General features: G+C 39.8%; 1 protein-coding gene across 2 annotated transcripts in view; it reads right to left on the reverse strand.

The window, feature by feature from the left end:
* Positions 1–14,997, reverse strand: part of CLCN3 (Cl-/H+ antiporter 3) — a 77,386-nt gene that overhangs the window by 45,552 nt on the left and 16,837 nt on the right. For both annotated transcript variants that reach the window (XM_086611287.1, XM_086611288.1), the window contains exon 2: positions 12,407–12,582. In XM_086611287.1, the coding sequence (XP_086467413.1) occupies positions 12,407–12,566 (160 nt within the window). In that variant the 5' untranslated portion in view covers positions 12,567–12,582. The remainder of the gene's footprint in view (positions 1–12,406; positions 12,583–14,997) is intronic.

Genomic DNA, 14,997 nt, shown 5'->3' on the forward strand with positions numbered 1-14,997 from the left:
AATACACAAAATGTCTCAAAACCTACTGTGCCCCATTCCTCTTCCTTCTATTCCTGTTCCTTCCAGCTTTATTGTCCTGCCTTTTTTCTGATTTCTTCTTTCATTTACCCTTTTCCCAATCAATGTGGCCAAATTAAGTTCAGGTCTAACCCCTCTACCAGTTTGACTTCTCTTCACACTTAACTTTCCTCAGTTTACTGATCTTGCAGCCCCTTCAGTCTGACTTTGTTCATTCTGCATAAAATCATACAACTTTCTCATCTGGGTCACACAGAGCCAGCACTGGGAACACTAAAGACAATAAAAGGACAAACACCCTTCTCCCAGTTCCAGTACCCAGAGGTGGGCCAGGATGAAATAACTCAAAGATGCAATCACAGAAAACGAAAAAAAAAAAGGAGAAAAAAAGTTCAGTTACACATAGCTTCAAATAAACACAGTTAAAAAAATATTAACATCTTAAATTACAGAGTCCTAAACTTCATTAATTCATCAGCATAATATAGAACTCTGTGCTCGATCACAGTGGTGGTAGCAAAAGCTCTCTATCAAGCTATATACAGAAGACTCCATTAAACTGTTTCCATTGCCACCTCACCAAAAGCCTCAATGAGGCAAACAGACATTTTAAAAATGCAAAAAAATTTTAGACCAAATATAATGTAAAAGCAGAAGAAAACAAATTTATAGCATATGGTGTTGAGTAGTTCAAGGCAGATGGGCTCTAAACAGAGCAGGAGTCAAAAAAACCCCAGAGGACTGTGCTCAGCAGTAATACGTAAGATTATTTTCTAAAGGCATTTTATTATACAGAAAAAAATATAGCTTCTTAATCACAGTTTCTTTTTCATAATCATTTGTTTCCCACAAATTAGTTACTTAATTTTGCTCACAATCATTGCACCCAGTAGAGAACACTTTATTCCAGGATCTAGCCTAATAAGCTTGCTTCTTCACTGGCCAACCACAGGTTCTTGAATTATGCTTCTGCAGTGCTGTGTAACTTCCAGTGGTGCTTGTACTCACTGCCCAGACACGGAAGACGGCAATTGAAGTCAAACCCAACCAGCAAACAGAATGCAGTAGAACAGGTCATCTAGCTGCAAGCGGGTTGTGTAATCAATTTTGAAACTGACTTCCCCCCAGGGTAGCTGAACCTTCACTTCGAATCAGGGAAATACAAGTAAGTGCTCCCCACTGCTATGCAAAACTTTAGGGCAGGAGAAGAAAGAAGTAGACAGAAAGAAAGGGGAAATCATGAAATCATGATGCAACATTAATGTCTAAGATCAAAAATAAACTGGAAAAAGACCAAAGACTGCTTTGACATCTTCGCCTAAAACACCAAAGGCAAGACTGCTCTCTTCATTTTCTCTTCTTTCTGGAGTTGTCCATCACGCTCTACTTGATCTATAACCCAATGATGCTGGAAGAAAATCCTTAACATCAACATACTACATACAGCTATCACCTGTGAGAGGTGGGTTTTTTGTTTTGTTTTTGTTTGTTTGTTTTTTTAATTAGTCAGCTTTACCCTGACTTCTACTGTACTAATCATGCAAGGACAATTTGGAAAGAAAAGCATGCTATTTTCTGCGAACAAGTTGCTTTCTCTGATTGTCTCAGTCTCTTAACTACTTTCTATCTTTTTTCTGTTCTTTTTCTTTAAAGGTAGGCTTTTACTAAGAAAGTCCTGCTGCATTTTCACCTTTTGTATACGTGTCCTTTCTTCACACTCCAATCTGCCAAAACTGTAGTTATAACTCATCAACAAGATTTAGTATCCTTAGTAGGAAGCGATTCTAGCTTACTTAGCAGGTTTACTTCTCCCTTTTCTAGGACTAGCTAAAATTCTGCTACAGAGATCATTCTGTTTTACCTCTTACCTAAATAAATGCATATGACGAGATAGGTTTTATCTGCTAGATTGCCCTTATTCTGTATTAGGGTTGTTTATTTTTGGCCACTATTTCCAACTCACTGTTCAAAGTATGTGCAGGGGATACAATTACAGCACCAATGTGTATTTCTCCCTAGATATGCCATATATACTAAGCTTACTTTCAGTCTTGAAAAATATTATATCGTCTCCCTACATACATACGCCACGTGAACATGGCGCCAACAGCAATTTTCGATGTTGCCAATACACAATACTATACTATGCCAAGCATATTTGAATTCCATGAAGCTATGAGCTCAATACTTAGCAGTGGTCGGAATAAGACTTGCCACTCTATTTCCATGACATGCTCATCTTCCAAATGCTCTGTGCAGTTCTGATCCCTCCCTTAAGTTACAGATCTTAGAAAAGGTTCAGAATGGGGCACTAAAAAGGATCCAAAGCACGGGGTAGCTGCAAGGTCCAACTGAGCCAACTGGAAGTCTTTAACCTGGAAAACAGATAACTGAGGAAGGAAAGAAATAAGCAGCAATAGAAATCAAATTTTCATCATCTGTTCCAATAAAAGAACTCCTAAGATACTGTTTTAGAGGATCAAGACCACTACAAACCACAAGGGCAATGACAACAAGAAATTTTTGTTAATGAGTATACATTGTACACAGGTATAGCAAAACATAAGCTATAAACAGTTTGATACCTCACACTGGTACCTGCTCACTGATTTGCTGTAATTAAAGCACTGCTCTAATGCAGTTCTTTTTGGTGGGAAACTTGGGATTTTAATCCATGATTCTTTCCTCTCTCCTCTTAGAAGTGAGAGAGGGACTACCACCTTTCACAGTGACAGCACAATGGTATCCACATGTTAATCCTTGTTGGTTTCTACAAGCATATGGCCAATGCATAACAGGCCTTATCGGAGTACGTGTTTTTGGCAAGACAATCAAGTCATCCTAGTTTCAGGTCACCCTGTCCTAGTTTCTTAACAAACTTTTTTGTATCAACAGTAGTTTCATCTCAATAAGCTAGTAATACCCCCTAAAAACCTTATGTATCAGCAGAAAGATTTTTCACATCTGCATCTATCAACAAAACAAGAGGGAAAAAAAAGACCTTAAGCCTTTATGCTGCACAAGGGTGAGTAACAAGGAAGTCTGTGCGTCCGGTCATGCTAATGCTAGTGTTAGCCCAGGCAAGACTCTAGCAGCTACAGCTGTTCTCAGCAGTATTTATACCTGAATTTAGGTTCAAAATAAAGAAAAGAAGATTCTTCACATAAAATGTAGCTAAGCTGTTAGAGCTTGCCAAAGGATGGTGTGGGTGCTGAAGAATTGCTTCAAGAAAAAGTCAGTGAAAGAAAAATCCACTGATAAAGACTAAAACTCCAAAAACCACCACTCAGTTGGAAGAGGCCCTCAGCCATACAAAACTGCTGTATAAGTACTCAGATGAACTACCACTTGCTCACCCTGTTCTTACTCCTCCTAAGCACCGACTTTTCACCTATGTCAGAGACAGGTGAATTTGTGGTTTGACCCAGTACAGCTGTTCCTGTGTTTCAGGGACACCACGATATCCTCTTTCAGAGTAACATTTATGTTTAGACCAAGCAGATGAAAAGCTTTCACTTTAAAATGTATTTATTAGCTGGTATGCAAGAACATTCTCAAAGGCAGAAAGCAAGAGTGCAGCCTGACAGCAATTTGGTTAAAATCACTTTCTACCTCCTTCGGCAGACTTGAGAGAATAAATCAAAGGTAAAATGAATAAATGAAATACTACTAAAGCTGTAGTGAAAATTGTTGATTTAGTACTTAAAAGGCTTCATGGTCATATAAGACAATATTTTATTCTATGCTTTTAGACTTCTTTCTACATACCTACATGTATGCCATCAAGGTTCCTCTGCTTTCATTCCTTCACCTTACATTATTCTTACAGAATGCCTGGGAGAAGGACATACTTAACGATAACGCTACACCAGGCTGCCAAGTCAGTAGTAACTGCCTCAGCAGTATCTGTTAACAAAGCCAGGGTGCTTTAAGCACTTTGGCAGAGCTGCAGAAGGAAACCAACAAGACGATATAATATCAGAAAGATGGAAAGAATCAATTACTAGTACTGTGATTCATCTTCTTTCAGAGTATCAGGCTGGAAATGTAAATGCTTGTGTGTTTTGGTAGATGAAACCTAATTCCATAAATACAACTTTGGCAGGAAAGATTGGTGAGACCTTTCAAAGGCTGTTGGAAGAGTGAAGTGCTAAAACCAACACAATTCACATATCCTATAGACAAGTCTTCAAAGAACTCACCAAGGTATTTGTGAGAAATTGAAACAGTTGGTGTTTGTTTTTAAACATTTAAGAGAACATGAAACTAATTGGTTACTAAAACTCTACATATACAGTGCCGTAACTTCCATCTCTCAGAAAGTCTAATGTCACACAAATCCAATTACAATCTGAAGGCCCAGACTAACACTGGAACACACCACTACAGGCTGTTCAATTCAAACAGTATCAAGTGAATTCTCATTTTGGACAATAATTACATTTAAAAAAATAGAATAAAGTTCAGGAAAATCACTATCACAATAAACAGGTAAGACGCAAAAGACCTTTCAAACACCTGCAACTTACTCATTCAATAGCATCCAATAACTAAGATAAAATGTTTTTTTTCCCCTTAACCTAAGAATCTTCCAGTCATTTTTTTTGTTTTCTGCCAGGAATTCTGAAATCCTTGAAGGAAGAACTTCATTAATTAGCCCAGTTATCCATGTAAACATAAGGTATAACAACTTGCGTTCCAGATAAATGGACAAAATTAACTTCATCCATTAGTAATAAAAAAAGTAAAAGAAAACATGGTTCTGCACTGTCAGATATCCGGTGTTCAGCTGCATTAGTAGTATGGAGCACAGGCAAAATGTCTGCAGCTCTAAATACAATCCAAGAGCAAAAAGGTAAATGATAAACAGCTACTGACAATTTAACGATTCAAAAGAAACTAGCTGTGCCTCATGCTTGCTTTTGTGATCAGAGCAAGTTGTGTTATTTCATGCTTCAATTTGTATGGCATCATTTGAGAACGAATATATTCCTTAAGTAAGAAGAACAATGAGCCCTTTAATGCAAATATTGCTAACTTGGAAGATAGGTTGTGTGTAACTTAAGAAAGAGATATGTCAAACGGTCATAATGACTGTTCAGTCACAAATCATTTTTATACCGCATGCGTGGAAAACACAAACAATGCCAACGGTACAAAATGGCTTTGAAGACCCTTCTTCAAATCAGCTGTGGACAAGAGGAAGAATCTATTAATGCAATTTCCCTGCATAAAGAATATTAACGGGAACAGGAAGTTCTTTAGTAGTTGTTTTATTCTTCTCTTTGTAGTCTTCTTTATAAACGGCGATAGCTAAATAGAAACAAGAATACATGTGAAAGGACACTAACATGTTGTTGGAAAAGATAACTATGTCTAGATTTTGTCTGAACAACTAACCTCTGACGTGGTACGAATTTCTTGATTATACAGAACCACCTGCACTTGTGGAAAATTACATTCAGTTCCTCAGATAATGCCATAATTTTAATTCATTACATCATATTTTTAATTTAGGGTGCTGGAAATGGATTGTTTTGCTCTCTCACTTTAGGCAAAGAACTCCAACTCATGGGTAAGGGCACTTTAGGAGAGCTGCAGTGTTTTTACACCTTGACCTGTTGGCTTTTTTTTTTTTTTTTTTTTTACCAATGCTGCTATCACTGCAAGGAGATAGTAGCGGCTGTGGAAGCAGCTTTTGAATTACCAGTTTACAGGTTGTCATATTAAGGTTAACTATTGCCAATTTTATGTTAACACCATATGCCAGACTGTAAACTGTCTCCATCACTGAAGTCACAATAAAAGCGACCAAACTCCTTCAACTGAAGCAGGAATCACTACAGCTATTGAAAAGAACACCAAGCTCATTCAGGACTCAGACTCCCACAGACAGATCAAAGTACGTTGAGATGTAAACATGAGTGAGATCATTTGTTTGCAAACCATTTTTACTGCAAATAAGGTTTAATCATCTGATTTTAGTCAGTGCCTTGAATAATTTGCAGTCTGACATTACAAAAATCCACCTCCTGCTGAGCTTGTGCTACACTTAAATAAAAAAATAGTGAAAACTGATGCAGTCCTCTCTTACACCATATAAACAGCCCTCAATTTTCAGTAAAATTAGGGAGACCTCTCAGTTTCACCTCGCTAGCTAGCTAACCCTGAGTCATAGAAGGAAAGAGTTTGAATTTTTGAAGAGACTTGTTACACCGTTCAAGCCCAGCCAGCAGCCAAGAATTCTGTGTCTCAAACATTAGAGACAGGCAAGGCAAGTTGATGTTGAGAGAAAAATAATGGATTAGACATTTCATCTTCTCATTTATATTCCCCAGTTAAAATATTAATCCGGTAATATATTTAAATTCTCGAGATTTCACTTCCGTTTAGAAAGAATTATTTTTTTCCCTTGTTAAAGTGATGGAAAACAACAAACATTCCTAGTCTAAACAATTTTTAAAAAACCAAATAGCACAGATCCCCTTCTATAAAATTTAAACCAGTAAATAATAGCTTATAGGACTTAACTATTGAAGAACTGACAGCTTCTCAATGGTAAGTATAATGTACCTAAATTGACCTAGCAAGAAGCAGGGCAAACAGCCTAAAAATAAAACATAGGTAAGTCATGATGAAATTGACCTCCACAGATTGCATACATGAAAGCAGGTTGCATGATTGGTAAGACGTCCGCCCTACCAAGAGGCCCATACTTGTGTTATCAGTATTACGTCACCGTACTTCTCACTAGACAGCAGTTCAACAAGGAAAAACACCAACTTCAGCACTACAAAAAGATTAGTTCTCATAAGCAACAAAAGCAATTTTGACCAAAGCTGACAGGCAGTATACAGTCCAGGCAGGGTTTTGGTGCAGGCCATCCAAGCCTCCACATGCACAGCAATTTAACTATTTAGCATGTTAAAACACACTACTCAAAGAATTTACAATTTCACAGATATCTACTTGTTCTCTATAATGCTGCCACTCAAAGTGTGAAACTTATGCAAAGAAAACAGCCACTGGCAAACAGACTTATGATATACTACATTTATATAATTATGATATAATTACTATACATCTATATCGATATAAGGGATGTATTTAGTATATAATACTACATCTTCACAATTTACGTATTCCTCTCAGATGACACAGTGAAGGACAGGTAACATACATGATTTCAGATGGTATTAGGAGAAATAATAGTGTCGTAGAGCATTGTTTTAACATTATGATGAATCCTCCATATCAAACTACACAAAACCATTAAATTGCAAATCAGAGGTCACACTAAAACGACAAATCTCTTTCAACTAAATATTAAAGATACCCACAAGTCTAGGTGGTAAGACTTTCTGAGGACAGGTTCCACTTAACATTCATTTGATAAGTCTCATATAATATAAAAGATTTTCCCACATAAGACAAGTAGTATGTATCATTGGTATTCCTTCCCAATACCATCCAATTTCCACATGCTTTCAACAGAAGGCATATTCACCATTGAATAACAGCCTCAATGGCTTTTTAAGCATCAGTTAAGTGCTTAAGTATGAGTGGTAATGTGAATGTCAGTACTGTGCAGGCTTTATAGAATTGCTGCCCTGACAGCCAAGGGACTTACCAAGCCTACTGAAATGAGCAGACTTCTTCCATTAACTTACTGCCCTCTGAATGAGGGGGAAAGACTGCCATTACTTTAGAAATTCCAAACTGTTAGCCTTTTATCTGCATAATATACATGCAGTTTACAGTTCAATTTTCGTTAGCCAAAAAAACCCCAAAATAAATTCTTAATCCTTCATCTTCTTCTCATTGCATGGTCTTGATTATTTAAAATCTGTAATTCTATATTTTATTACATAAACTGCAAAATTATGATGAACACTCTATTATCTGTGGCACCTTATTGAGATTGGATAAGTTCACATCTGTGCTCAATTGTACTCCAAGCTTCATTCCACAGCTACGCAGCTTTCAATTTAACTACATTATTTCCACAGTCATTTTAAGTACACATCCATTATTGCCATTTTGTTCACGTTGCTAAGAAACCAGGCTCATAAATTCTTTCAGCCCTACAGACTTAAAACACAAACTATAAGTTTAAACAAGGCTCCTGATTTGGCAGGGTTCACCAGCTAAAGCACAGAGCTAGACCTAACGCCTCTGCATTCGCACCATGCTCTGGAGGGCCTGCAGCACTGAGAATCATGGGATCTTCCAGTTCCTCAGGGAAGGAACATATGGTATGTATGGTGAATTCATCTGTACTTAGACTCAACAGAACAAAAATATGTTAACAGACGATTAAAGGATAACAGCAGTTACATAAGAATAATTAAAACAAACAAACAAAACAAACAGTTGATGCTATAAGTGTGTGTGCTGGGTTTCTGTGGTGGGGTTCTAGTAGCAGAGGAGGAGCTGCAGAGAGAACCCCTGTAAGGAGGTGTGAGAAGCCTCCTCAGCTCCAGAACCTGTTGGACTGGACTCTGGCCAGGTCAGACCCCTTTCCCCTCTGGCCAGAGCCGAGCCAGTCAGCGCCTTTGCAAATGCCCTATTTAAGAAGGGGACAAAGGAACTCGAGCCAGGTGGGAACAGCCGAGAAGAGAGGGGGCAGACAGGGGACTGGCCCCACCTCCGGGTTGGCCTCCCATGCAGGTGGTTGCCCACTCTGGGCTGCCGCCACCCGACTGGAGATGGCCACAGTGGCACGGCTTGGAGAGCTCCGAAGCCAGGGCTGCTCCCGCTGGGCCAAGTTCATCCTGCCAGGACTGCCAAGGTTCATTGGGCTGGTCAGGCTTGGCATGGCTGCAGCAGAGAGAGGACTGAGATCTGAGAGAAACGGCCATGCAGACATCAAGGTCAGCGAAGATGGAGTGGGAGGAGGCACACCAGAGCTGAGATTCCCCTGCAGCCCATGGTGAGATGGCAGGTGGCCTCTGGGCCACCCATGAGAGAAACAGCGGAGCAGAGATCCACCCAGAGCCTGTGGAGAACCCCATGCTGAAGCAGAGATGCCTGCGCCCGAAGGAGTTTGTAGAGGACTGTCTCCGTGGGAAGGAACCCCACACTGCTGGAGACTGATGATGAAGCAGAGATGGAAGGGACTCCATGCCAGAGTGGGTGGCTGCACCCTAAGAAGCCATGACTCCATGGGAAAATCCCATCCTGGAGCAATCTGATGGGTAAGGATTGCATCCTGTGGGAAGGACTCACTTGTTGGAGAAGTTTGTGGAAGACTGTTAACTGTAAGGAGGGGCTCCACGCTGGAGCAGAGGAAAAGTGTAAGGAGTCCTTCCCCTTCAAGGAAGGAGCAGCAGAAACAATGTGTAACGAATTGATCTGCAACCTCCATTCCATGGCTGGTGGTGGGGAAGGAGGAGGAGAGGAGTGAGTGAACGCTGCATGGCAGCTTAGCTGCCAGCTGGGCTAAACCACAACAGTGAGTAACAGAGGACAACGAAAAGGGCACATACAATCTAGCAAGAAAGTGCTTGTTTGGTCTTGTCAATGAGATTTGCTGAATTAAAAACACATGAGAAAAAACACCTTACACATTTGGAAACCTACAGAACGAGAAACATGGATGTTCACCTCCTGCATGTAAGTTAATTTAAAACTTTTTTGGAAGTATGTTCTTGCCACCTTGAAAAGAAAATCTGCACCGAATTCTGACCTACTGCTAAGATATTTACTATGATTTGCTGTACAAGAAAATATTTACCATGCATAGAGACGCAGAAATCACCATTCATTTAAATAAAATAATAATGCTTGTTCCTATTGCTCCCTCTTACCGAGTGATCAGAATTGTGGCAAGCGGATACACCATTAGCAAAAAATTCAACTCCAGGAAAAAAAACCAACTAATATTTATGTTCTGATACACATTCTAATACGTCAGCACTACAATGAGACAGGGGGCTGCTGGCATGTGCAACAATTAGCATTGCTTTTGGCAGTGCAAACAAAACAACCACCTCACCTCAAAGAGTTGTGATCAACGGTTCAATGTCCAAGTGGTGGTGTTCCTCAGGGGTCAGTACTGGGAACAGGGCTATTTAACATCTTTGTTGGAGACATGGACAGTGGGATCGAGTGCACCCTCAGCAAGTTTGCAGATGACAACAAGTTGTGTGGTGTTGTGGACACACTGGAGGGAAGGAATGCCATCCAGAGGGACCTTGACAGGCTGGAGAGGTGGGCCTGTGAGAACCTCATGAAGTTCAACAAGGCCAAGTGCAAGGTCCTGCACGTGGGTCGGGGCAATCCCAAGCATAAGTACAGGCTGGGCAGAGAATGGATCGAGAGCAGCCCTGAGGAAAAGGACTTGGGAGTGCTGGTGGATGAGAAGATCAACAGGAGCTGGCAATGTGCACTGGCAGCCCAGAAAGCCAACTGTATCCTGGGCTGTATCAAAAGGAGTGTGGCCAGCAGGTCGAGGGAGGTGATTCTGCCCCTCTACTCTGCTCTGGTGAGACCCCACCTGGAATACTGTGTTCAGCTCTGGAGTCCCCAACATAAGAAGGACATGGAGCTACTGGAACGAGTCCAGAGGAGGGCCACGAAGATGATCAGAGGGCTGGAGCACCTCTCCTATGAAGACAGGCTGAGAGAGTTGGGGCTGTTCAGCCTGGAGAAGAGAAGGCTCCGGGGTGATCTTATCGCAGCCCCCCAGTACCTGAAGGGGGCCTACAGGAAAGCTGGAGAGGGACTTTTTACAAGGGCGTGTAGTGATAGGACAAGGGGCAATGGATTTAGACTGAAAGAGGGCAGATTTAGGTTAGATATAAGAAAGAAATTCTTTACATTGAGGGTGGTGAGGCAGTGGAACAGGTTGCCCAGAGAAGTTGTGGATGCCCCATCCCTGGAAGTGTTCAAAGCCAGGTTAGATGAGGCTTTGGGCCACCTGGTATAGTGGAGGGTTTCCCTGCCCATGGCAGGGGGGTTGGAACTAGATGATCTTTAAGGTCCCTTCCAACCCTAACCATTCTATGATTCTATAATTCTATCTGTTTGAACTCAATTTATGGATCTAATTTCACAACAAGTAAGAGGCAGAACACTCGCTCTGAAACTATTTATTTTAGTGCAAACTTATTTTGCCTTAAAGCTTAAAGCGATGGAGAGGATTTATATAACAATAATCAGGGTAGTTCAGACTTTCAGTACAGGTTGCAAATATTATGTTAGACAAGCAAGGTACTCACTTTATTAAAAGTGCCAGATATTCAGAACAAAATATTACATACCGAAGCCAGTTTCCTACCTATCAAGCGGTTGACTTCATTGTGCTGGTGTTCTCTAAGTAATATGGCAGAAGGGATTTTTATGTAGATTGAAGGTGTCCTAGCTCTTGATGCCTGTTTTGGTTAACAAGTTAAATAACTGCACATTCAAGACATATCTAATTAGGCAGAAGGAATATAGATGAGAAGGACACTTATAATGATATGACACAACTATCTAGCACAATGCCAACATCCAATTGCTAAGTGCAGCAAAGGGAAAATGCATGAAGGAATAGACTCTGCAGGGATGGAAGGCAACTGAATGTTAATGGGGGGATAATGTGGGATAAAAAAACACAACTCAAGAGGCTGAGTTTAATTTTAAATAAAATAAGAGGAAGTGACAAGAGTATATATTAACCAAGTTTAATATCTTAAACAAAAATTGCTTTGTTTCCCTCCTTCTGTTCCCCTCTTTGACCATTGCTAAGAGAACGTTAATGCTTTCATTCTATTACCTGACTTGTTAATTAAAAAAAAAAGACAGAGGAAGTTTCCCAGTTCCTCCTTCTTCATATTACTTCAGTGCTTTTATCAGTGCTCACAGTAACAAATTTTCTTTGCAACTTTTCACCTCGTCAATTACTCCTAGTCAAAAGTTCAACTGTTTCTGTTGCTTCTAACACCTCTACTTACAAGGTTTTCGCCTCTCTTTTACAGATCTACGGCTGAATCAAGTAGAAACAGATTTATGTCTAGAAGTAATGATTAAAAGAGAATGTTAATTTCTGTCCCAAAGAAATATTGAAGACAGTGAGACTTCCAAAATCCTGCTACAGCTAAGAAAGAGCGGTAGCTACAGAATAACCTTCCTTCCCCTACGCGACAGCAAGTTTGTCATTTGCCAGAAGTAAGTTAGTATCTGCCAAATATCAGAAGTCATCCCATACCATATAACTGTTAGGCAAGCACACAGAAAAACGTTCAGCCACTTTGTTTAAAAGATCCCTCTGAGCTAAAAAGAAACATTAATTAGTTATGAATAAGGGTTGGTTTTGTTTATTAAAAAACCCAAACAAACAAACCGCAAACCCACAAATATACAAACCAGAGAAATTTTTAAGCTGAAATTAACATTAACTTACCAATCGATGCATCACCATCCAAGAGATTGTCATCTTCAGAGGTCTGAAAATCCATAATTACACCTGCTCCATCTAAAAGCTCCTCATCGCTGCTTGCGCTAGTTATACTGTTGTAACTGTTTCGATAGTAGCCTCTATGAAACAGCTGCTCAGACTCCATTTAGCTGCTTTATAACCTATATAAAGAAAATGAGTTATTTTCTATTTGAATATGCACAAAAGACTGAGAAGTTTATATCAAATAAAACAAAACAAGTGTATTTCATGCTTTGGGGAAGAATATTAAGGTCACAATATTGTAAGTTACAAAAAACGTAGCAGTAATGCAGAACATTTTATATACAGAACATTTTACACAAATCTTTAGTGACTTTTAACTGGATGATGGTACCTCATCCCCTTCCTTGGCCTCTCCTTAGTTTAATGTTATAACCATGAAAGTATTCACTTTCAGTAGAGGCGGTTGGAATGTGCCTGCCCCACATGTATGAAGGTAAACTGCACCATGGAGCTGGTGCAAAATCCAGCCAAAGTTAAAAAATTAGTTGCTTCAGTCATGGTATCTTTGTACTATGTCTGCTTGGAGTGAAACAGATGGCAGGCTAAAGTCATAGTCCCCTGAACACAACCGTTCACATTCTTTTGCACAGAAGAGCAAAGTTATAGAAGTGAAAAACAGTTAAAAAAAATCTTTGTGTCCACATAAACCTTTCAAACCCCTTACCCATACACCTTTTTTCTGGTTGGTATTTTTTTTTTTTTTAAACACAACGAGGTGTCAGCAACACATGCTTTTGCACATTTGGTATAACACTAACACATCAGGTTTTCACAGACTCAGGCCAAGTCCTCCTTTGCCTTGTAGAGTTAAATCCAAAAGAAATAACTGTGATTGGTGGTGGTGACAAGACATGATCACACCTTGATTCCATGCTCTTCTTTATCTGAAGAAAGTATTGTGTTTGTCATCTCTCGAAGTACAACAGCCCAATGTACATTTTTTCAGTAATAGGAAACCTCTCATTCACTCCAAGCAAAGGAGATGCCTCCTCAATCCACCTCCAAATCTTTTCCTTACACCCCTTTTCCTCTGCTGATCTGTAAATTCTGTAACCCTTCACTGTTACTGCTACAAAGCTATATGCACTGTAAACATCCAGCCAGCTGGTAGCAATAAAAACAGATAACAAGACTTCCAATTCAGATCCCTGTCCTCTACCCAGCTACTGAGCCTTGTGATACAGCCAAACTGGTTGGCCAGTATCAAGAGTCACTAGTGGAGGTCAGACATACAGCTTTCCCATATTGGCAAAAGGCTCAGTCTTCTATCCAAGTTACCTAGAAGAAGGGGTGAAGAACAAAGCAACACAGTTTGGTGGGCAGCTGCAGATGGAACTCTCAGCACTGTGCAGCTGAGTGACAACATGAGATAAAATTCTGTACGGGTAAATATCAATCACATCACATGGTGCGGGGGCAGCAGAACCAACCCCAGCTTACCTGATAAAGCAATGGGCTCTGACCTGACTCCTGCCATTCACACATGTAATAGCAAAGTTACAAGAAAGAGCTCAGCGTGCACTAACAGTTCCCAAATTAACTGGATAGAAGAATTACTCAGTTAAGAGAGAGAATGTGTAAAAATCCATCACTGTCTGCATCTTAAATACTTTACACAGTGCCAAAAGTCCAGATGAATTATGGAAGAGCTGAAACAGTTTACAAAAGAACACAAAAGGAGTACAAAATAGCTTTCCTTCCATAGGGCGACAAAATGGGTTAGGACTCTTCAGTCCGGAAGAGATGCAATGCCGAGGACGACACAACAGATGTCAGCAGAATCACAAGCAGCATGAAGAAAGCGAAGAGAATCCATTGTTTTTCACTAGTGCCTACATGTCATAATGAAAGAGGTGAGGTGACAAGCAGGGAAAAAAAGGCTGATTCACACAGCCATGTAGGGAAGTGGCATAATTCTTGGCCACACTTTGCAGAAGTATACATAAAGCAGCCTGACAAATTCACACAGGAAAAAAAATCATCAAAAGCTATTAAAGACGACACCTCTGGCGGAAATGCTGGAGGCTAGGAGAGCATTCTGAAGACAAATATATGCTTACTCTCTTCTTAGACCTTTCCCTAGAGATCTGTTATTGGGCAAGACAGATCCCTTTGGCTTTACTCATTATCAATTCCTTAAAAAATTATTTAGAATACTTACAATTTAAAACATACTCTCTCTTAAAATAAATTTCTTCCATTCATTTTTATGTGAAAATTCTTCCTGATCTTCTATCATTTTACAGCCACTGAGAAAAGCTTCTTAATGGACAGCCAAAAAAAATTCACACTGCCATATTATGAAGCATATCCTATTTGAAAATACAGTTGCTTACATCTGGAAACAATGGAAGCATCTCCATTTTTTTCCCCAAATAGGTCAGATCACATTATTTAATTTATTCAGAAGCTATACTTGAAACTGTTCCGACAGATATGAACTTTTCACACGCAGTAATTTTTGGCGTTCCCAACAAAACAGTACCTACAAAAAACCCAAAAAAGAGCCAGATCACAGTCTATTTCATCAT

This window comes from Tauraco erythrolophus, chromosome 5, assembly GCF_009769465.1.
Source record: "Tauraco erythrolophus isolate bTauEry1 chromosome 5, bTauEry1.pri, whole genome shotgun sequence".
NCBI classification, from domain to species: domain Eukaryota; kingdom Metazoa; phylum Chordata; class Aves; order Musophagiformes; family Musophagidae; genus Tauraco; species Tauraco erythrolophus.